Raw genomic sequence first — 23,132 nt, 5'->3', positions numbered from 1 at the left:
ACTGAAATATTCAGTTTTAGTGAATTCCTTTTTTCCTCTTGGTGTCTACATCTGAGTCACAAACCGAAGGATGATGTCTTTCCTTTATTGATAATTTTTTTCAATGTGCCATATTTTGCATTTTTGGAGGAAAAGATCATGGTAGCCTTGTCTCCTCCTTGCTTATACCGTTTCTTGTTTAGTGTACTTTTATCAGACTATAATCAAGTAAGAGATGTGCCTAGAGAAAACAATTCCAGTATTTCTTTTTGTCCTCACAGATGCTCTTACTTTTACTTTGATATCTTTATGTTCTGTATGGTACTACTGTAAGACACTACTATGTAGTATCTTACCAGAGACCAGGCTGTTGATTTGATCCCATTAAAAGATGTTGAAATGCTTCTGATGTAATACAGCACATTGATACTGAAGGCTTTTGTTAATATGCTTTCTTGACCTGTTTAATGGGAAACTTTTTAGACAGGTGGAGCGTAATATATATAATTTTGTGGTTTGTAGCTGATCCTTCAGAAGGATAGCAATGCAAATATGAATTCCCAGTCCATATGCTATCAGGTGGCATAAATGCTAATAGGTTATACCTAATGATGTGAAAGGAAACCAAAAAACCCTCTTCATGTACCCTGTCAGCATTTGAAGGTAGAACGCAAGGCTTATGGTCTTCTGCAGGAAGGTTTGAGTCCCATAACTGTAAGAGTTTTTAGGGCTGTACTAGCCTCTGTATTTTCCCTCTGCTTGTCTTGAGCTGTATTAGCTGACTGAGAGCCCTGTACTTGAATCCTTGCAGTTAATTACCCTCAGCATTAGGAGCTTCAGGTACAGTGGATCCCTCAGTGTTTCTTGTAACATGGATTTACTACTCTGAAATGGCTGCTGTCTTAATTACGTGAATAAGTTCTTACTCAGCTTTTATCCTGTGAGCATATGTGTCTTATTCATCTGTATACAAATCATGCCTCACAGACCAACTACCTTTTAAGAAGCATGGCTGGGTTTGTGGACAATGGGAGAGCAGTTGATATTGTTTCCCTTAACTTTATCAGGGTCTTCAATGTTGACTCTTGTAGTGAGTCAGGCTGGCAAGTTAGGATATCTCCAGAGCATTCTTCCAGTTCTGTTCCAAGCAATCCATTGCTCTTCCCTCTGTGTAGTACAACTGAGGTCTGTCGATCTCAATGGCTGACAACACTTAGGGACTGACTAGAGGTTTCTTCAAGGGACAAGGAAGGAGTCATCTTTCAGACTGAGGACATGCATGTGACTTTAAAGAAGATAAATCCATGGGCTTTGACAGTGAAATTAGCTTGGAATAAGTGCCATATCCCAAGCAGAGAAGAGACAGTATTGGTCTGGAAAGGAAACAACCCTCCAAAAGCTGACTTGGCTCACTTGCTACTTCAATCATTGTCTTCTGTTAAATAGCTGAAAAGTTTTGAGTTGGTATAAAAAATAGAGCTTCATCTCTTTTCCCCTTCAATTTAAATAAGAGATTTCTGTTAGAAAGTACATATTCATTAATACCTTTATGTAGATAACAAGGGTTGGACTTGAATGGTCTTATAAAGAAACCTTCTAAACCCACCTCCATACCCTTTTAATACAATAGTGGCAAAACTCAACATTGCCTTTTACTGGTAAAATAAACTCTCCTGTTACATACATGGAATGTAATTGACCATTTCCCTTTTTTCCAGTTAAAATTCTAGGGAAATTCCCTAGGCAAAAAAATTTATGAAGCTGCTGTTGAGCCATCAGTTCAGTGAAGAGAAGGTTAAGACATGGTTTCAGTAAAGCAAAAATAAAAAAAGAATTTGAGTTAATTATTGAGTTTGAGGTCCATGTTTGAGTGAGATGAGTTTGTCAGTGAAACTGAAGGGTAAGAAAAAAACTGTGAACTGTAAAGGGGATTTAAAAATCACTTTAGATTTCTAGGCTTTATATTAAAAACTATGATCATTGTACAAACCAGACAGAACAGTTAATTCAAAAAGATTGATTTTAGTGAAGAGTTTAATCCATTTCAGAATTGGTAATATAATTAAAAAAAAAAACCACACACAAAAATCCCACAAAACTGTGGTATTAACTGTCATTTTTTACTCAATATTGACCTGTCTTTTCTACAAATCAAAAACATAACAAGTGCCTGATGATTTTTAAATGATATGTAATGTCTGAGGAGCTTTATGCATATAAATGTTTTTCTTTGTTTTAACATATGGAAAAATTATGTTATAGGAAAACTCTGGTTTAGGAACCAAAGCTTCAAAAGTAGGTAACTGTGAATCTAGGCTCAACTTCCCATAGAGCTTGTTCCACAAGGAAATAAATTGCTTCACTTTTTTTTTTTTTAATTATTTTTTCATCACTCACCTCAAAAAGTTTAGGAAGACTTTTTTCTCTCCCCCTTTTTGTGGCTATAGCAGTATCATGTCAGTAGGTCTGACTGTAAGTTACAATTTAGAAGAATGCACCTCTTGCTGACTCTTCTGTAGAGGCAAGGAAGATGCACCCAGACAAGCAAGTGAGTGGGAAATAGCTCAGAAGAAATGTCTGTGTGCTTAGATATGGTTTTGATGATTCAGCAGGTGACTGTTGTCTATGTGATAGTTAGGGAATGAGAGTTCAGTGCCTCTAAGTCTTGAAACCACAAACAATGTATGGTTTGGTATGTGGTTGTTAAGCTTCAAAGCCCAAGTGAGAGTTTAGAAATTTGAACAACTGCATGTTTCCTGAGATTTACTTTTCTGTTTTAAAGTACAAGATAAAAGCAAAAGTAGTTTTATTCCTTATATGTGTTTTAAAAAAATTTAAAAAATCCTGAACTAAAATTCTGTTATCAGGTGAATAAGTACAACTGGCTAACCGTAAAAGTGCTGCACACTAATTGCTGTTCTGCTGCATTATATATTTGTCATGTGCAGTCATTCTTCAAGGTAATTTTTTCTCAACGTCCAGGCTCTGCTTTAAGTTGAGTAGAACTGTCACTGATGTACTGGAAACTCAGAAATTGCCACCCAGCATACAGATACCATTGACCCTCTCTGACAAAGACACAATAGTTTATTCCTGGTTCTACACTTAATGGTCCTGTAACCTTCTGCCTACTTTTTGCTCTCAAAAATGGCTGCTTGCCTTTCAACTCCCATATAAATCTCATTTTGTATTCCTTTTTCATTCTCTAAATCTGGGAGCCTGATGGGGGTGTTGTGAGCAATAAGCACACACATGTTTGTAGGCTTTCAGGGAGTGAACATTTAGTGTGTGGTGGTTGCAACTGCTTCTGACTCTTTGTTTTACTTTTCTTTTTTTTTTTCTCTTCTCTCTTTCCAGCCCCCAGCTCAGGAGGGGTGACTCCAAATGCCTACCACACACATAAAATAACTCTAAAGTGTCTTGAATAGGACAGTTTGGGAACATCTGGTTTAGGTAGTGCAACTGTTTGTGTGAACAAAGACTCGGGTCTTACAAATGCAGCATCTGAACTCCTGGTTTTGTAGGTTGGCACATGTTGACTTACTGTGGTGTTTCTAGACTGATTAATTATCATGCTGTGAAATAAGTTCATCATCACTCAGTCACTTAATAAAGAAAAATACACAACTTGGTTGTTGGTTTTTCCTTCAACTTAAGAAAACATAGCTATGTGTTAAGTACCACTTTGTGGCAACAGAGGATATGTCCCCCATTTAAGGGAGACCACTGCATAAACACTTAACATTCCACACTTAATAATGCTGTTAACTCTTTCTTTAAAAAAGAACATTAAGAAGAATAAAAACATATAAAAAAACTGAGTGCAGCTTATCTGTGTAGCAGAGCTTGGGTTTGTTTTAATCAGTGTTGTGCAAAATTCAATAGTGTATAATATTTTTTCAACTCTTTAACAACAGATAACTTATTTATTTTAATCTTTTAACGGTCTTAGGTGAAACACCGATCTGCTTCAAGTAGTTCAGGGCTTGCTGAGTTGCATTTTGGGAATGGCTCAAAAGGAAGTATACTATGAAAATTGAGGAAAAATTCCATACACAACCCGTTTAAATTTCAAGTTCTTGGATTATGTACATGTGTTAAAACAGGGTATGGTATACATGTTAGGCAAATCTAGTAAAATCTAATGTCTTCATTCTGTAAAGTGTTTTTAAACCCAGTAAGTGTATTACTTCAATGTTGTAACTTCAGCCAAGTTTAAGAATGTCATAGCTACTGTTAATGCACTTAAAAGTGGGTGTGATACTAGAGGTAATAGTTCAATTACTCTGTAACTAATATTTTGCTCTAAGCACGCAGCAGGCATGTTTTTGTTATTACTTTTATTCATAATTTTTCAGTAGTTGCTAATGCAAATTTACTGTTTTGTAGTAGTAAATTTTATAGACAGCAGGGGCCATGACTTCAGGAGTGGGATTTAGCCAACAATGTATACATTTGTCAGGGTGGGAGGAGAAAACAACAGTAAGAGCTCAGGCATTTAACTGCTGATGTTCATGCTGGTTTTCCACTTTAGTGGGTCTAGCATCAGAATACTGGATGTTAGGTGTGATATTTCTGGTAAGTCAAAAGTCAAGAGATCTCTGTCAAGAATTTTTTTGAGGATAGACTGCTGATGTTATGAGATTTGTATATTTGACCTGAGTTAGGAAAAATTTAACAGAACGCTTTCAGCAGGCTTTCCAATTGCATTTAACCTGATTTGTATATTTTGAAAACATTTTGAAACCAGCTTACATGTTTAACTCGCTTCAGAATTCAAGGGGAAAATGGGCATTTGCTTCACTCAAACCATATCAGAAGAAAAGGTTGCTAGGCAGTTTCAGTTTTTGATCAGTTATGGGTTTATGTCGTTGTTTTAACATTTTTGCATTACTAATACAGAAAGGAACATTGATTCAGAAAATGTTTTTAAAAGAAAAGATGGTTAATTGCCTGGACTTCTGAGTATTATGTTGTGCAAGGTGATTTCCTTCTCAGACACAACTGCTTGTTTAATTGAAAGTGCTTGCAATAGTGGAAACAACCCTAAAAAAATAAATTATGTTTTGCTGGACAGGCCAAGGAATTAGGTTAACTTTTGTAAACAATAAAAAGAGTCAATTTAGGAAAAAAAAATGTTTCTGAGAGTGGGCCTGTGTGTGCAAGCAGATCACCTTTCATCAAATGGATCTGCACTGCCTACTCATAAAATCTGATTTAGGTTATGTTCAGAATCAAAAGTTGGGGCAAAATTTCAAGAAGTGATGAACGCCTGACATGGATCAGTTTAGTATTTTTGACCTCTTCATAAAATGCTTTTCCAGTAAAATATAGACTGTAAAAAAATACGAAATTGAATTCAAGACTGGATGAAAGTAGAGAACACTTACAAAATCATTAGGTTGGATAGTCAGAGAATTACATAAGAGAGACACCTGATAAGATAACGCTATAAAATGTGCACACAAATGAGAAGTTTAAAAGCATAGTTAGACTAACAAAAAGGAACATTTTATGTTAAGCAATAAGGAATCCTGAAACAAGATGAAATGGTGGAATATTGTAATAACTGTTATAAGCTATATAGGAAAAAATAATCAAGAATTGGATTACTAATAATGCAAAAAAATTAGTGAGCCTTACACTGCCTCTTCTAACTTAAGAGAAGAAAGTATTGGAGATAATAATGACAGAAGAGGAAGTGCCTGAACAGACAAACTTTAAAAAAAACACCATGACATTAGTCTTTACCTGTTGAGTGCAAGAACACAGGTGGAATCTTATAAGTTTGTTTCTTCCAGGATTTAAATTCATCTGAATTAGACAAAAACAGAAGAATGTGACAGAAAGCTCCCATCAAATTGAGAAACATTGCTGTGTTTGAGAGGAACCTTAGCTAGTGTTTTTATTTCATACCTTGCAACTCCAGATTAGTTTGACAGCATTGTATGTCACCAGCAACTGCCATTCCAGTCTGCAAAGGAGATGTGTTTCTTGTGCTACTATTTAGTTGTGTTTCCATCAAGTTTCCATTCATCAGATCAAGTAGCAGTCATGATGGGCAGTTCATGTTGTGAAATGCACCTCCTCTCTGAACAGTATGACTCAAATGAGTTGCTGCATCTGTATACAAAGATGCGTTTTTGGGAGGGCTATTACATTTTAGAGATTGCTACAGCATCACCTTTTCCACATACATCTCTGAAAATAAAAGTTGCTGTCTACTTTCTGAATGCCATAATGGGCTACATGTTTCTCAAATTGAATTTAAAGATTGGCACCTCAATTAGAGCTTCTATTTAAGAAAGTAATGTGCATGAGGTAAACAGAACTAAGAGATGCAAATAATAAATTATTTTATAGAAACTGGTTATTTTTGTATTTTTATGACATGCAACAATGAAAGTTGTAATCAGTTGTGATTTTTTTGTTTTATGGGCAGGAGGAATGGTTTGTAGCAAAAGTTTTTGCTAGTGTACTTGCAGAATAAGTTGCTTCCAGGTTGGATGTAAAGTATTTGTCAATTGAATTTATTTTGCAAGGCTGGCAGCTATATATTTATGTATGCATTGTGTAATACTGCTACATGTTTGGAATGAAACAGTAGATTTTTTTGGCTCTAAGATTTAAGGATGGAAATACCATTTGGTACATAAAAGCAGAAAGCTGTAAATTACTACAGTACTAACTAGACTAAACACCCATTCCTTTCATAAGAAAGGAATTCCCTATAGTTTATTTATGCCAATTATCCTTGAGGAAAGAGACAAGTATTGATAGTTTTCACAGCCTTCCATGCATAGAGCAGGAAAACAAATCTGATATACTGTAGACATTACTTTTTTAATAACTTCTTTTGTTACTAAAAATAGAAGTAGACTAGGAAAGTTTGTAGCAATGTAACTGTTTGTCTTCCCTGAAAAACCAAGCTGTCCTGAAGAAGGAGCGCCTGACAATTTTGTCTGTGTTTTGTAACACTGAACAAGATCAGTTCCATCTCAGAGGTTATGCACATACTTTGTGCAAAAATGACCACCTACTATACTATCTATCTATATCTATCTATATACCACTATACCACTATACCACTATACTATACCACTATACTATCCCACCTACTATTTTATCTTTGTACATGTCAGTACTGTGCTCTGCTCACACACCAGTGTAGACATTAGCAGTGATATGCCTTCTTAATTGCCTCTTTGCACTTGAATTTTTGTGTTTAAATGTACCTGAGGACCCAGTCATGCTTTTAGGAGGGTCAATGTAAAATTATTTTGCTCAGTAGATGATATACATATATACTTCAAAACTGGAATCATGATAGGCTCATTTCACTTTTCCTAAATTGGTAACATAACCATAAATCATGAGCTTTTCAAACAGCCTTGCATAGCCTAGTTGTCTTAGTTGAATATTTGTTTCCATCTTATTACTTGTGTTTTGCTATAAGAATGAGAATCATTCAACTTACTCATTTGGAATGCAGATATCTGAAGTTCCAGAATTAATAAACTATATAAAAAATATATTTGTATGTAAGGGTCATCAAGCTCTTCTCCAACAAAGATGAAAACTACTCAGAAATGGAAACATATTTCTATTTCCTTTTATATATTGATGTGATTTGTTAAGTGCTTAAATTGTGATTGGCAGTTGTGTTACAGAAATGATGATGTACAAGGCAGTAATGGTGATGCATCTAAACTTTTGCCAAAAATTCTCATGTTGCTTTTCCTTCTTTAGTACTGTAAGGTCATGACAATCAGGATGAAGCTGTGCCTGGAATCAATCAGTGCTCATTTGTACAAAACACTTCATAGTGGCAGTATATTTGAAAAAAAATATTATGATAATATACTGTAATTTACAACCACAAATTAAAAAAGTCTTGATAAGTTCAGAATCCTCCTGCATAAAGGGCTGGGATGCAGGAAGGAAGTGGTGTTCCTCTCAGTAACAGTCACCATCTGAATCCCACAGAGAGCTCTTTGTCATCTTGTAATCTGGCCTTTATGCATCTTCCTCACTAACATTTTAAAGCTAATAATAGATTCTCATTCTGTTTTATCAAAGCTAGTCTTTAATTAGATGGATTAATTTTAGAACTAAAGCAAATGTCTTAAACATGGAGGCAAAATTTAGTTTCTATTAAAAGATTAAACAAATATGGTGAATACTTGGAACTGGATTATTTTATATAAGAATGTATCTTTTCATTAATGACAGTTGTCAAAGGAATATATTTATAAATGTTATTAATAAGTCCAATGACCTAGTAAAGCAGATGTAGTGAATTGAATGAAATTGTCAATAAAGTATTTCAAAGTATTTTTGCACTACCTTTACTTAAATTTTACATTGCTAAGGTATAAGTGCTTATATTTCTTTAACTGTGTGTTGGGTTTTTTTTCTGGGGAACATAGTGAGCAGAAACAGTTAATGTAAATCTTTTTACCTAAGAATCAATTGTACAAAGATAAATTGATGCATATTTTAGGGGGGAACTGCTCAACTACCAGAAGTGCTTTTGCTTTTCTTCCAGGCTAAATCCCAAATATGCTAAGCATATGGAACAATTTAGCAGAAAATACATAATTATCAAACAGATCTGTCTTTGCCACCTTGAACGTTATTTCTTATGGCAGGGTAAATGAAACCTCATGTTTAGATTATATTTCATTTGATCATCCGCTGTTTTGGCAGGAGAATACCAAAAAAAATGACAGAGGGCACCATTAAAATATGAGTTGATTTGTGCTTACTCTAATATGAATCTGAATATACTTGATAAAGGCATGGCACAAACTTCTAACTGAAATTTTGAAGCAAAGTACATTTATCTTGGTAAGAATGTGAACAATCTGTGTAACTGTAAAAACAAATTTAATATCATGCAGGTGTTCATAAGCAAATATATGCATATTATTCCATTCATTATAAATAGTCCTGCAATCAAATTTTGGCTCTAAGCTTGTTTCTGTTTCTTTTTTCTTGTATGCAGGGGCCAATATCAGTGATTGCCAGTTCTCTATTGCAGTGTCCACTCTGAGGGCAGATATCCTGGTCGTAGTCTTACCTATAAACCCCATTTTTTACAACATAAGAAATGTGCTGTCAAGATTAATTCAATATGCTGCCTTTTGTATGACTTCTGATTTCTCTTTATTACCTTACTAGATCTAAAGTCTTTTGGAAACTGAATTTTCTAGACTAGGTTATGCATTTCCCATGAAACGTCCAATCCATAACAGAGTGGTATGGCTATTTCAATAGGGACTGGACAGGAATTGACCTTGTCTTTTGTGGTCAGTGCCCCAGATGGGAACCTGCTTTCTGATTTTATCTTTCAGACTTGAGAAAGTACTTTGGTGGTTTTTTTTGCTTTTGGTTTGGTTTTGTTTGTTTGGTTTTGGGTTGTTTGTTTGTTTGTTTGTGGTTTTATTTCATTTTTTATTTTCTGTATGGTAGATAATTTTCAACAGCGAGAATAGGTATTACCTGTAACTGCAGCTTTAACACTTCTCCTGCAGTGGAAAAGAAAGGAGTGGGAACCACCTGTAGCAGACAAATGAATAAAACTCGGGGTTATATCCCAATACTGTAAAAAAGAGCTATGTAATTTTCTCCAGACTTATAGAAGATATTAGTGGCTACCAGCTGTCAGAAGAAACTGGATTTATGCCACATGGGGGGAGAGCCATGAGAAATCCAGTTTCTGCACAGTGCTTGGGGTCAGAATGAAGTGGGTGCCAAGCCATTCCTTCCCATCCAGGGAGTGTTATGGCACCTGTGCCTGGTGGGGCTTACAGTGGAACTTAGGAAACTGAAGTAGATACGGTATTTAGATTGTGATTATATTGGGTATAGTACCCCAAATTTCATGTATCAGATCCTTTAGATGGATCTGGCCTTCTGTCATTTTTGTACAGTACTCTGGCTTATAGCCATATCCATCTCTACTGCAATTGTCTGTGTTAAAACAGTATTTCCTATTATGTAACTGTTTTCAGAAGTCTGGGAACCAGACAATAACTGGCTAAACTAAAATGTTATGAATGTTTTTCACTTCAGTAGCTACAGTTAATAAATACTGATAAAAAGCATTTTTGTAAACTTGTAGTTGTTCTTGTTTCAACTTTTCTGGTGGGACTAAAATACAGTGATAGGGAGGATTTTGGTAGATTTTCCTGAAGCAGTCTTGGAGATAACGTTGAATCGTACGTTCCTGTAAAGCACGAGCACTCCATTTATCAAATTCAATTTCAAAAAAAGAGATTCACCAGAAGATCTGAGAGAGAGATGTCATTCAGTTTGTAAAATCAAGACAGAGTCTCATGAATGTAATTGTAATGGGTAGAAGGGCTAGAGAGTGTATATGATAGGAGAGGACCCTGAGTTTCCTACATTTATCATGGCAGAATGCAGGCCAGGGATTATTATTCCTCTCTGTGAATATGTCAGGTGGGGTAACACTGAGAAGGGAGAAGAGCTGTTGAAGTTAATGGGCAGTGTTGCCACAGGAGGACATGGGAATAAGCTGGACATGATAAGATGTTCGCTGAAGATTTGAGGATTTCTAGTGTCAAAATAAGCCTTACTAGAGTTTCAAGGAGGGGTTTAAAGAAAAAGGAGGAACTAAATATTCTGGAGATTTAACTAAATATTTACTGTGGTGATGTGGTCCCTCATAAGTGTAACAGCAGTTATTGTCTGAAAATTTTGCTTTATCCCTTTTAAGACATTGCATCTTCCAGCTTAGCTCTCTAATGTCATTTCAGGTGTAGTGAAGGTTGAATATACTTCAAAAAGCATTTTTGAGGAAATGGTAGTTACTTGTGTAGAGCCTTTCAACTGTCAGTTTATTTAGAAATAAAAATATATGGAATTCCTAGACAAGAAAGGAATGTGTGTAAAATGAAGAGCCAGTGAAATGGACCATTCCTTCTGTGCATCTAGCAAAGTATCATATTTTCTGTAAAACTGTGGAATCAAGTTATGTGGAAACAGAGGGAAATCCCTTTTAAATTGTGGTGGTGCAAGGTACTGCAACAACACCTCATGGATACCCTGTGAACTCCATGGCTAGGTAGTGTCACAACTCTAGAAAGGTCCCTTGTTCTATCAGATTCTCAAACAAAGTTGTATTCATAAATAGTTTCAAAACAAGCAAAAATCCCCCACAACACAAACAGAACCCCTATAACCTCAACATCCCCTAACTCCTCTTCTCCCCAACCAAAAACATTCTGCAAGTCCACACAAGTCACATAGTTCTTCTAAAACGTGAAACTGCAACAAGAAACTGAAATCTTGTATTAAAGTCTGAGATACTATCACTCTTTTTTTTTCTTTTTTTTTTTTTTTTTTGGTGTATGTGTGTGTGGTTGCGCTCCGGGGCAATCTTATCATGACAGGAGCTTTCTGTGTTTATGTGTATCTGTGGGTCAATTAAGCTGTGATATTTACTGAATAATTTCTGGTATCTGTCTTGATTTCTGAGGGACTTTATTAAAAGTAGAATGGAAATATTAGAAATATTTAGACACTATTATGTAGCTTTTGGTTTACTGAAAAGCTCATACTATGAAAAGGACATATAATTTCTGTATTATTGGGAATAGAGCCTTGATTGGAGTGATTAGAATTTTAAAAAATTAAATATGTTAAAATACTTCTGAGATATTAAAAAAAAGGTTCTGTCTGTGAGAGCTGGTAGATGAGCCTGGTAATGCACTAATCAAAATAATAACCTTTTGCTTTATGTTTGCTGTGTCAGTCTTCATACACATTCAACTCAATTGAGCAATTATGTTTCTGAAAGATGAGTAAAGGAGTTGTCCCAGTATCGGGCTTGTATTAGTACTCATTGTATCTAAGGTATATTTTAATAGTTAGAATTAATTGAATAAACTTTTTAAAACTTGGTTTGTCTGTGTTTTTATCAGACCACCTCTGTCAGGTTCACTTGTGGACAGACTAAAACAGGCCCTCTGTGAAATGAATCCCTATTGGGGAGCAAATGACAGAGGTTCCTGTTTCCCCCAAGTACTCTTCTTCTAGTTTAGTATATTTGCTCCAGTTTCCTTTCTTTGCAGCATTCCTTGCCTTTCTCTTTCCCTCCTCCTAGGGGTCATCATGAATAAAATATAATTTTCCTTTGCGTCACAGTCTAACCCTTAGCAACATAAGTTATATAATGCTTGCTGTTGCTATTTCTGTTTTCTGATGCTTGATCAGAAATACAGACCTCTGTCCTGTGCGACCTCCTAAGCACAGTGTTCAGTAAAAGAGCCTGGGATGAAATCCAGTCCAACCTTTTTTTCCTTTTTCAGCTCTCTGTGTAGAAATCCACTGAAATTTTTACCTTTTTTGTTATATTGAGACTATAACCATTCATAGGTCTTTAATTCATAAACTTTACAGCTCAGTATAGCAAACCAAAACTGTCAGGAAAGATGATATTGAAGTACTGTGCAATTATTTGCTTTAAACTATTGGTTATCTAATATGATTTTCTCGTGGGGCACTAAAATCTCTCTCAATCAGAGAATCTGAACTTCCAAATCTTTATTGCATTTATCCTTGCAGTGCTGCTGGAGCTGAGGTACACCTGTTCTAGTTTCATAGTTCAGGAAATGAAATGTATGATGCCTGTTTGATTTCTACCACATCGCACAGGAAGACGATGTCAGAACCACAAAACCATCCATCCTCTCAACTTTTAGGCATATTTTTGATAACTTCCTCCTTCAGCCTTTCAGTCTTTCTCTTTCCTGCCTGCCCAACACCTACTCTGCCCCATGTATACACTGTAGTGTATCTTACAATCCTATATTTATTTGAAAAGTATAGTAGTGGCTGCTACCATGTGAAAAATATACTTAAGCTACGGATGCTGCACTGTTTTTTGCCTTCCTTGTTTTTGGATACGTGATTCTGCTGTCTAAAAATGCTATCATGACTAAAACCATGGGGAAAGACAGCTGTCACTTTTGCATAGTGTTGCAGTTAAAACATCATTCTTTCAGGATATTAAACCATGAAGTTTTGATGTTTCTCCAAAATAACAGTGGAAACTCAATATCTTGTCCAAATTCCGGCTCAGGAAGTTGCTATGCATTTAGCCCATCACAAATAAACTCATTAGGTAAGATCTAATTCCTGTCCTGGTTACCTGCTGTTACCTATTCAGCTTTCCATAGGAGAGGGAGGTTAAGGTTCATTTCTTCCAACAGCCTTTCTGCTGGTATAAAAATAATGCTAGGGAAAGTTAGAAATGTTTCATACAGGCTTCCTCATATTTCAGATGCTAGAAAGAAAGTGTTTTCTTCTTCCTTTTAGGTATTTACACGTGTAGTTATGCACTTAGCTGAACAATGGCTTGTTAGTACAACCAACTATTTAAATATATCTCCTTGTTTTATTACAAATGAGTTTTGTGATTTAAATTGTTAATTGAACACATAACTTTAAATGGTATAAAAAAGCAAATAAGTTGCCAGCTTGCTGGTTCACCTTGTGAATTTTCAAGATATTTTAAAAAGTAGCTGATATGGGTTTGTTTCTTTTTTTCTCTCTATATAATTTAATAAAAATTTAAAGACAAAAAATACAAACTTAAATTAAAATCTTATTCTGTAAAAGATATATACTCAAATACATGCTATGTTCAAGTATAAAATATCAAAACCGGACTAAAGGTGAATTAAAATAATGTGCTACAGTATCCCAGGATATGGTGGTTTATCAACAGAAGTTGTACAGAAAGATTTTGAATTAATTTTTTGAAAGTTTTTTTTTCTGCTTCTGTTTGTTGTTAGTGTTGATAAGTTTTACCAAACAGCAATATTAGATTTTTAAAAATTATTTTTCCCCCCATGGTAGAACTGTGTGCTCATTTACTATCTCATAAATAATGTGATCCAGGAATGTCATTTCTGGGAAATTTGTGGCTCCGTTTGAGTCTAGGCCAGTGAAATTTGATTGAAGTTTATGTACAAAAATGGTGATTATCCTGCCAAGTTTTTGTCCATTTTATGATTTATAACTCTGAACATTGGAAATGTATCCTTGCCATAGACCTGGAAAACAAGTAGAATTGTTCTGAACTCACAGACATGTCAATTTTAAAAGGGCAAGCAACAGACTTCCTTATGCCAAAAATAGCTTTCGTGCTAAAATATTTAAGCATAGTGTTTGATCACAGATAAATGAAAAATAATATTTTGCACTTTGGACCTTTTTTGTCTAGTAGCGGAAACCCAAGGTCATTTTAAAATTAGATGGGTTTTGTTGGGTGAATCTGAAATATCACACATTCAGAAACCATGGTACTTGGCATTGAGAAAAATGCTGTGTCCTGTTTTTATTCCTCATGTATATTCGTTATATATTGATTGCAATGAAGAGACTATTTTAGATTCCTGCAGCAGTTCAAGTAATGTGTACCACTTCTGTGCTTTTCTCTTGTTGAGTGTAAAATATGTATGAAGACATGTCTGAAGTGTAAGTACAGCGGGGCCCTTGGGAAGTTCTGAAGCTTTACCTTGAGTAATTTCAGTCCAATGCTGACAGAGTGGTTTATTTTTGGTTTGTAGGTCTGTTTTCATCCACGGTCTGGGACATGTTCAAGTAGGGCTCTTAATAATAGAACCTTAATATTGAAAGTTCTTTATCTTGATTATGTCAGAGTATAAATATTTCTATATAGTCTGGCAAACACATACAGATTTATTGTATTAGTTGCTTTGGTGGCATTCACCAAAGCTTCCTAACAGTTTCTGTCAAAACCATTTATGTTAAGACACATTTAACCTATGGAATCATCAACTTTAGAGATGAAAATTTCCTTTTTCTGTTATTCTCTCGAACCTAAGCATCTTTGGGCAAATCCTAAATTTCTTTCTCCCTTAAATAAAATTTATTATATACTTGAGCATCCTCACAGCTGGGTAGACTTGTGCTCTCTCTGCCATGTCTGACTGTGTAGCTGATAAATTTGCATTTTACTGGGTTTGAATTTGAGTTATAAAGAAAGTACTGGATGCCTGGAAGTGGAGGAGTGCACATGCGAAGTTGCAATGTGTACAGTGCAGGTCTGTGGCACCGTGGGGCTCTGTTTTGAGTCACTTGCAAAGTCTGCACACATAGAAGTTCCTGATTTCTAGACTTGTACATCAATAGGCAATCTATATCTGTACAGCAGTTAAGTTACTGCCTCTCAAAAGCCCAGAAACTGCTGAGAACCTGACCACTTACTTTTTACCTCTGTTCCTTTCTCTTTTTTTGATTAGTGAAAATTAATATTTTTTAATCTCTGTTGTTAAAACTTATTCTGGCAAAAGTGTTATTTCCCCTCAATCTCTTTTTTTATTTCTTTCACCAACCTACATAACCTACTAATATTTCTTTAAAATATTCACGGTGGGATGATTTATCTCTTGTGATAACTGCTTCATGGCATTTTTTCTCTTGAACCATGAACGATTTCTTTGAGGCCAAATCAAGAAATACCTGTCATTTGTGACTCAATGCTTCTTTCAATTGCTTTCCCTAAATATGTAGACATGTTTATATGACTCCACATTAGCTAAAAATATGCTCATGTATCAAAGTACTGTGTCTTCTGAGGCTGAAGGTTGGTTGTTACTATTTTTTTAAGTTATTTTGACTTTTTTCTGGAAAACATAGGCAGCTCCTGCTTATGCTTTAGTGGTAACTTTTCTGCTTTAAAATATATTTTTAATGTTATTAGAATTAGTATGACAGTAATTAGTATTGTCATAATTTGGTTCATTCACTGATGCTTAAGAGGAAAAAAGGTATCCTTTATTACTAGTCACTTCCAAATGTACAATATCACCCTCATTTTTCATATTTTTACAAAATCTGGTTATTCAACTTCCATGACTGCTTTTGTAAGTTGTTTTCAGCCGATATTGCTCTGGACTGTGTTAGGAAAGTGATGTATTTTTTACATTTTTATTAATGTGTTTACATTTTGGAGTTTTGATAATAATGGAAAATGCATGTTGTTATACATTCCTCCATCCCCACTTTACAATATGATCCATTGTAAAGCTATCTTGAAAGTTACTCAGAATTCATAAATGAAAAAGAGTAAATGGAAAATTTAAGTGTGAAAAATAGAGTGAAAACTTGCCACCAGTGCATGTAACATGTTTTACTTGTACGTGCAGCCTACATGGAAGTTCATCTTGCCTTTTTGTGTAGCACAGCTAAAACTTTCAGGCTACAGGTATGATAATTCTGAATTGTATTTATTTTCTCTTGTAACTCTGAATATGGAGCAATCCTTCAGAAGTTTTATTAGTCAAATGTAGAGTTTCCGCTATCTAGAAGTGTAGCTATTTAAAAAATATGCGTTCAATGCATCTTTTATCTTTCTAGAAAAGTAATTGATTTTTTTTTCATGTCACTTAACTTCTATAAAAATTTTTGCCTTTACAGTGTCAGAGGTTGCAGGTGCAAAATGTGGATGTGTATAATATTTTCTCCCACTTGGAATGGATTTTTCCCCGGTATAAACAGTTCATCCTATGTTACTGATTTAGGCAAGGGTTTAATATTAATCTCTGTTTTCTCATTAGTGCTCTTGTCTTGTTTTGGCTGGTGAACTTCATGTTGAGGGTTCATATTTGTTGCTGAAGTAAGACCACCCCCCTCAAGAGGACTGTTGGTTTTTCAAAGTAATTCAGAACAGACTAATAGAATTTATAAATCTGCTGAAAAGGTTATGAAACAATCTCAATTGGCTTTGACTGCAAACTTTGACCTGTTTGGCCGAATTGTGGAAACTGTGCCAAGATTTGATATTCAGCAGTTCTGTGAAGTTTTTTAAGATTAAATTTCAGGACTGCATGACTGATGTGCTAGCAATATACTTGTGATATTAGGCAAGTGTTACTTTAATACAGTTTTAGACTAGAAGAGATCATTCACCTAAAATTAAAAATTGTCTTGAACCTTATTTAAAGAAATTTGTTGCATCTCAATATGATTTAAAAAGGTCTGGTTAAAGCTTGGCATATTGATTTTCCATTCTCTACACCTCTCTGCTGTGAGCTACTCTGACTCCTCTAAAACTATTTACTATGCTTTTTCTTTGGTGAAAAAAATGTAGGAAAAAGAAAAAGATATAACCACAGAGTACCTTCATATGGTTTCTGTGAAGTTTTTCAGCCAGCAGTTGCTGAAACAGTTTATATTCAGCACTCTAATAACACAAGGCAGGTTTAGATGAATTTTGAGATGGAAACTTTAATCGTACATTTCTTCAATCCTTTGATAATAAGAAGAGACATTTGGTTTGTGAATGCTCAGGTTTCAATGGAGAATATTCTCTCCAGACTCCACGGCTGAACACTAGCAAATGTGTTATATTTTCTTGATTTATGTCAGAAAAATTTCTTTATTCACTCAACACAGAAAAAACACCCCTTTTTATTTTTTTCCTGTTTATTTTGTTCTTTCTGATGCTTTGAAACAAAATGTTTGTTTGTTTGTTTTCCAACTCTAGTAGTTTCTAGATTTGAGGAAAGCAATATAATAAACTTGATTTGAATGAGTTGAGTATTCACAGTGTGGCTGTGATAAATACTATCTCTTGTTCTATGGGCAGATAACTGATTATTGCATCAGACATTAGTCACATGCATGTTAGAGGCATTTTTATTAGATTTCATTTCTACTGATATGTCTTTTGAATACTTGTACTTGTAGGTTTGTCACTTCTTTCATGAAAAGGGGAACTGGAACAGTTTTTAAATGTCTCTCTATTACTTTAAGAAGTTTAACAGTTAATATTATTCTCTTAAAGTAATAGTAAAGTCAACATCTCAAATATTTGTGTGTTAAATTAGGCTTCAGTATAAATGCCCATCAGAAACTTGGCTAATAGTTGCTGACATATACCTTATGCTGAATTCTCTGCATCTCCAGTTACTTTATTAAGTTTGCAACAATTACTACAGGTAAAGCCCTGCTGAAGAAATCAGTAGAGTGTATTCACATTTACTCTGTCACAATTTTGTGATTCTCTGCTGTTGGAATTTTTGGTCAACAGAGTAAGGAATCATCATTTACAGAATTTCTGCTGAAAGTGTTCTGATAGGTACAGATGGCTGCATGGTCATTGATTTTGCAAGCTGAAGTGGGTGAAATAGTGGAGCTGGGACTTTGGAGCAGCTGGCTGTCAAGTGAGGAAGTCATGACAATGGCTGTCATTGAGAACAGGAGCTACAGCCTGGAAGCGAGAGGACACCAGCTGTGAGTTGAAGCTGGAGGGAGGGGAGCATACCTACTAAGCAGAAACCCTAGAGATCAAGGTTTTGAAAGTGAAAATGGCCTTTTTCATCCTGGACTAGGACCTTTCTTTGAGGACAGCATGGAGGTTAAATGAGACAATGGATAGACTTATTTTTTAAATAATTTTCCTCAGATTAACTTCTGAATATCTCAAGAGATAATTCATTACATTAATCTATCATGTATTACCAGTTGATTCAGCCTGCTGCTTATAACTTATCCTTATAACTGACCATTGGTCCCTGGAAAAAAGAAAGATTCCTTAATGCCTGTTGTCCTAAGGTATTGAATATAATTTTTTTAATAAATAGTTACGCGGTTTTAAAATTACAGATGGCTTTTGGCAGTAGTTAGAACTCAGTTGCTGGGATTCTCTCTCAGACCTGAAGAAGTAGTTGTATGTCAAATTTGGGGTGTGTTTTTCCCCAGTACATGCTGTTAATCTAATAAAATACACTGCGTCTCCATAGAAGTCTCTTATCACCTGAGTGTAACAGTTAGAACCAGAGATAAGAAGTGAGTAAACACTGGTGTCAGCATTGTTATTTAATTTATCTTTATAGACAAAATGTAAAACCAACTGTCTTTTACATTTGCTGTTTTGGGTGCTAAAGCATTCCACAACTATGAAGGAAATGTACCAGAAAATACAATTGGTTTATGTCTAGAAAAATCTATCAAAGCTCACTATCTAGTTTTATTGTCTTTGGGATACAGCTTGTACTTCTAATCAGGAACATCTAGGCAATGGAAATGATGCTTATTGCTGGACATAGGATTAAATGACAATCATTAACTTGGAAAGCAGGTGCATACAATCCAGTCCTCCTGCTAAAACTGTGTAACAGGTATTTTTTGGTTTGGGTTTGGTTTTGGTTGGTTTGGTTTTTCACAGGTATAAACACTTTTGATTTATTTTTGTTGATTTTATTAGTGAGGAATTCTGAGAAGTAGTTTGATTATGAATGCATTCTAGAGTATGTTTACAGATTTTTTTCTGTTTACTCTGTGGAAGTTTTGCTTTCCCATGGCTGAAAATTAGGAGGGGGTAGGCTGAAATGAGTTTTACTTAATTCAGAGATTCAAAGATTATAGAGTAATGAACCACTGGGATTATTTTGTCTGATGACATGAGTAACATAGACTTTTAGACCACATGACTGATTTTACCTAGGTGATGTTGACTGTAATATTACCTTTGGGTAAGTTCTGCTTTTCAGATTTAGTTCTTTTTTCCGTTACCTGTTACTGTATCTCCAGTTGATATTTCTGAGGCCACATCATTGTGTGCTGTGACCACATCTGTTCAGAATTACTGCCTGGCAAGGTGACCCTTCCTTACTGTGAGGTCCCTTGTTTCCAGTAGCCTTCAGTTTGACTGTATAGAACCACACACTGATAGTGTGCATCCACATAGCCAGGGTTGTTCAGTGCCAGGGACTTGGATGTTAGCAGGCCTGTGATTTATCTGTCAAAACAAGGTAAATTTGGATTTGTTGCTTTTTTTTTTCAGGAGCTCTACACACCCAATGACAGATACAGCTCTAATTTCCATTGTATCTTCCATTTTTATTAATCTAGATTGTCAGCAATTTTCCATTTACCTCAGTTTACAACAGCTTGATTCTATCCACATTCTGATTTCTGCAAAAGGTGTAGGTTCCAATTCAGAAAAATGTTTAACTTCATGTGTACCTCTTGTAAGCTTAGAAAGTTAGGAGGAATATAGACACCAGTGCACCGTCTGTGTTTGAGCTCTAGAGCTCTGTTAATTGATAGATTTTATCTATCAGATTTTATTCTATAAGACGTTATAAAAGATAAAGAAACCACCTGTATATCATTATATATGGTATTCTTCAGAATGGCAAATGTGATTAGGCATCTTTACTTGCGACTTCCACAGCTGAATGGGGCTTTTTCAGTAATCATAAAATATAACTTAAAAAGATAATAAGTTTTCTTCTACTGATAGTGGACTTCAGTGGTGTTTAGTGAATATTCTAGATATCCTTTTCAGATAATGCTCAGGAAAAAAAATTGACACATATCCCATTCACTTGAATTCAAAGTGAATTTGCAACTGCAACTCTGTGTGGCCTGTTGCAGGACTTTTTGACTATGTGGTAGGAAGAACAGCATCAAGGTTTAAGTTTCAAAGCAAACCCTTATGACTCTGATCTGATTAATCGGTTAATGTCTTTTTAGAACATGTATTTCCTCTGTGGTGCCTTTGAGGGATATTTTAATGAAAACTCTCTAGCTTGAAAGTTGTTAACTGCAGTGATAGCTTAAAAAAACCTGAAAGGCATCATTATAGGTGGTGTAAAATATAATTTTGCATAGTTTAAAACAAGTGAACAGAAGTTCTTCAGGATTCTTGACTCAAGTTCTGAACAGTGGAAAAATGAATGTTTTCAGCAGGTTGAAAAATTGGATGGAATTTAGGGTGGATATCTCATCACTACAGGATAAACTGTGATATTTTACAGAAGTGCAGTTGTTTTTATAAATTTCCTTTACTTTGCATCTTAGAAATTTTGGAGTTGGGGTGGGTGGTGACCTTTAACTTTATGGTAAAGGTTTAAGTTACAATTGTTCAAGTAATTTAAAGCTGTTTAGGCACTACCAGCCTACTCGGACTAACTTCAGATTTGAAGATTTTTTTTTTCCTCTCTTTTTTAGAACTATATAAGGTAGGTAAATTCTGAGTTATAGGTGATCTACTAGTAACTAATTTTACTTGACAGCATCCTGCTTATTGGAAGGATGCAGAGATGGGAATGTCTTTTGGAAACTTTGTAACAATATGGTCTGATTCTCGATCTCTTAGTCACTAAGTAATTTTTTTTCTTTCAATTGGATATATTTGTGACCTGAATACTGATGATTCATGGTTGTAGTATTTTATCTGAAATTGGAAAGTTTGCTTAGTTGTTTAAATGGTTAAAATTTAACTATAACAGAAAAAAGAAACCCCAATCCAAAACTTTTTGCTTGGAATACCTTTCTCTGTTTTCTTTAATGTGTAATGTGCATTTAGGGTTCATGTTTCTTTCCCTCCTTTCCCTGAAGGGAACTTTATGTCTAGAGCAGGTTTATCTATCTGATGAACCATGGTTTGATGTCTGAAATTAGGTGGGATAAGAATAAGTGCAACTGTTTTCATACCTTAACAGAGAGCTGTTATCAGGTTATAGGAGGTTGGTGTATGAAAACAAGTGTCATTTGTTTGTCACAAGAGTGACAGACTAGAAGTGAGTCTTATAGTAAAGACAAGAAGAAGGAAACACAGAGGTATAAAGTAATGAGATTTGGATTGATTTCAAGAATTCTGCTTCTGTTATGAAAGTATTATAATATAGAACTGAGAAGGATGACAAATTTGGGGGTTAGCTCTAAAGGTAAGGAAGAAGTTTGACATGGAAACAGAAATTTTCATTAGATTGACTTTGTAGGCATCTTTTAAATACATTTTTTTCTTACACAAAATAGCACATCATTACGTACATTTCTAATGAGCCTTTCAAAGATAGCTCAACATTTTTCTTTCTTTGTTCTAGTTGCATTAAAATCTTCTAACTCTACAAGACCAGAAAGAAATGGCATTCAGGAAAACAGTAGAGCAGCAAAGTGTGGAGAAGGGATGCAGATCCTGGAAGGAGAACTCCTACTGCAGGTATTTTTTGCAATGGATGTATTGTACAAAGATTTACATTAAAAAACCTGTTGTACGTAGCATATTAGATTCACTGATGAGATTGAAACAGTAAATTTTCTTATTGTAAAATCCTTTTCTCACTTCCTTTAAGGTAATATTATATAGCTTATGCACTTTTTCTGGTAGTGATGTAGACTGGTGGTATAATATGGGCTCCACTTCAGTGTTTCCAAGTAATTTCATAGAGGTTTCTTTCACAACTCTTTGCATCTATTGATAATAAAGATATTAATATAAAGTAGCTGTCTTTGTAAGGGGCAGATAAGTTAGTAATTTATTATAAATTTGGTGACTAATTGTCTAAAAGAAACAATTTCTCTTTAAAAGACCTCAGGGTTGCTGAAATATCTAGCTTTCTTGGTGGTTTGAAAGAACTCAGCATCCATAGTGTAGGTACTTCCAATAACTTTCAGTATTATGAACTAATGGAAAGTATTAATAAAAAGCAGTGTTGGTGGTTTTCTTTTTATTTTTCTTAAATTCTCCAGCCTGTTTTGATGTCCTAGAGTGTCAAAACATATGAATACTGATGTAGTCCAGATTAAACTTGAGAAATTGCTAATAAAAGTATTACAGTGTTCTAATTAGTTTCACAAAACAGATTTTACTGTGATCTGCAACTTCATTTGAAATATGCTGATAATCTATCTTCTTCACAGGTTTCCTACTGATGTATCTATTAGAAGTGGCAAATCATTGCTTAGAGCAAAATTAATTTCAGTGTTCAAAGAGTAGAAATGAAAACAAGTTCTAAGAATCCCACAAAACAGTTACCTTAAATTAATACTAGTTTAAAATTGTTTTCTAACCAACTAAAAAGCTAGGACATGTATGTAATTTTCTAACCTTAATAAAGTGTAATGAAGAACTGTTATGGAGTTACTGCGGTGAACAGCTTTCTTTTTAAACAAAAATTATCTGAAAAGGTAAATTATGTAGTTTATATTTTATGTGAAATATAAGGGGTTTTCTATGACTTCCAAGTGGAAGTGATATGAGGGAACTGTTTTCCAGTATGAAAATTAAATGGATTATATACTTATTTTACTGTAAATTCTGCCCATCTTGTGAAGTAAGTAAATTAACTGAACTTCCTACA

General features: G+C 34.8%; 1 protein-coding gene across 1 annotated transcript in view; it reads left to right on the top strand.

Moving 5' to 3' along the window:
- The window catches only part of AHR (aryl hydrocarbon receptor), a 59,517-nt gene that overhangs the window by 15,321 nt on the left and 21,064 nt on the right, over nt 1–23,132 (top strand). The window contains 1 exon segment of the mRNA XM_050310201.1: nt 21,876–21,991. Coding sequence (XP_050166158.1) covers nt 21,876–21,991 — 116 coding nt within the window.

This window comes from Myiozetetes cayanensis, unplaced genomic scaffold, assembly GCF_022539395.1.
Source record: "Myiozetetes cayanensis isolate MyiCay16 unplaced genomic scaffold, myiCay2020 scf1, whole genome shotgun sequence".
In the NCBI taxonomy this organism is placed as follows: Eukaryota; Metazoa; Chordata; class Aves; order Passeriformes; family Tyrannidae; genus Myiozetetes; species Myiozetetes cayanensis.
This window is presented reverse-complemented; position numbering and strand designations above follow the sequence as displayed.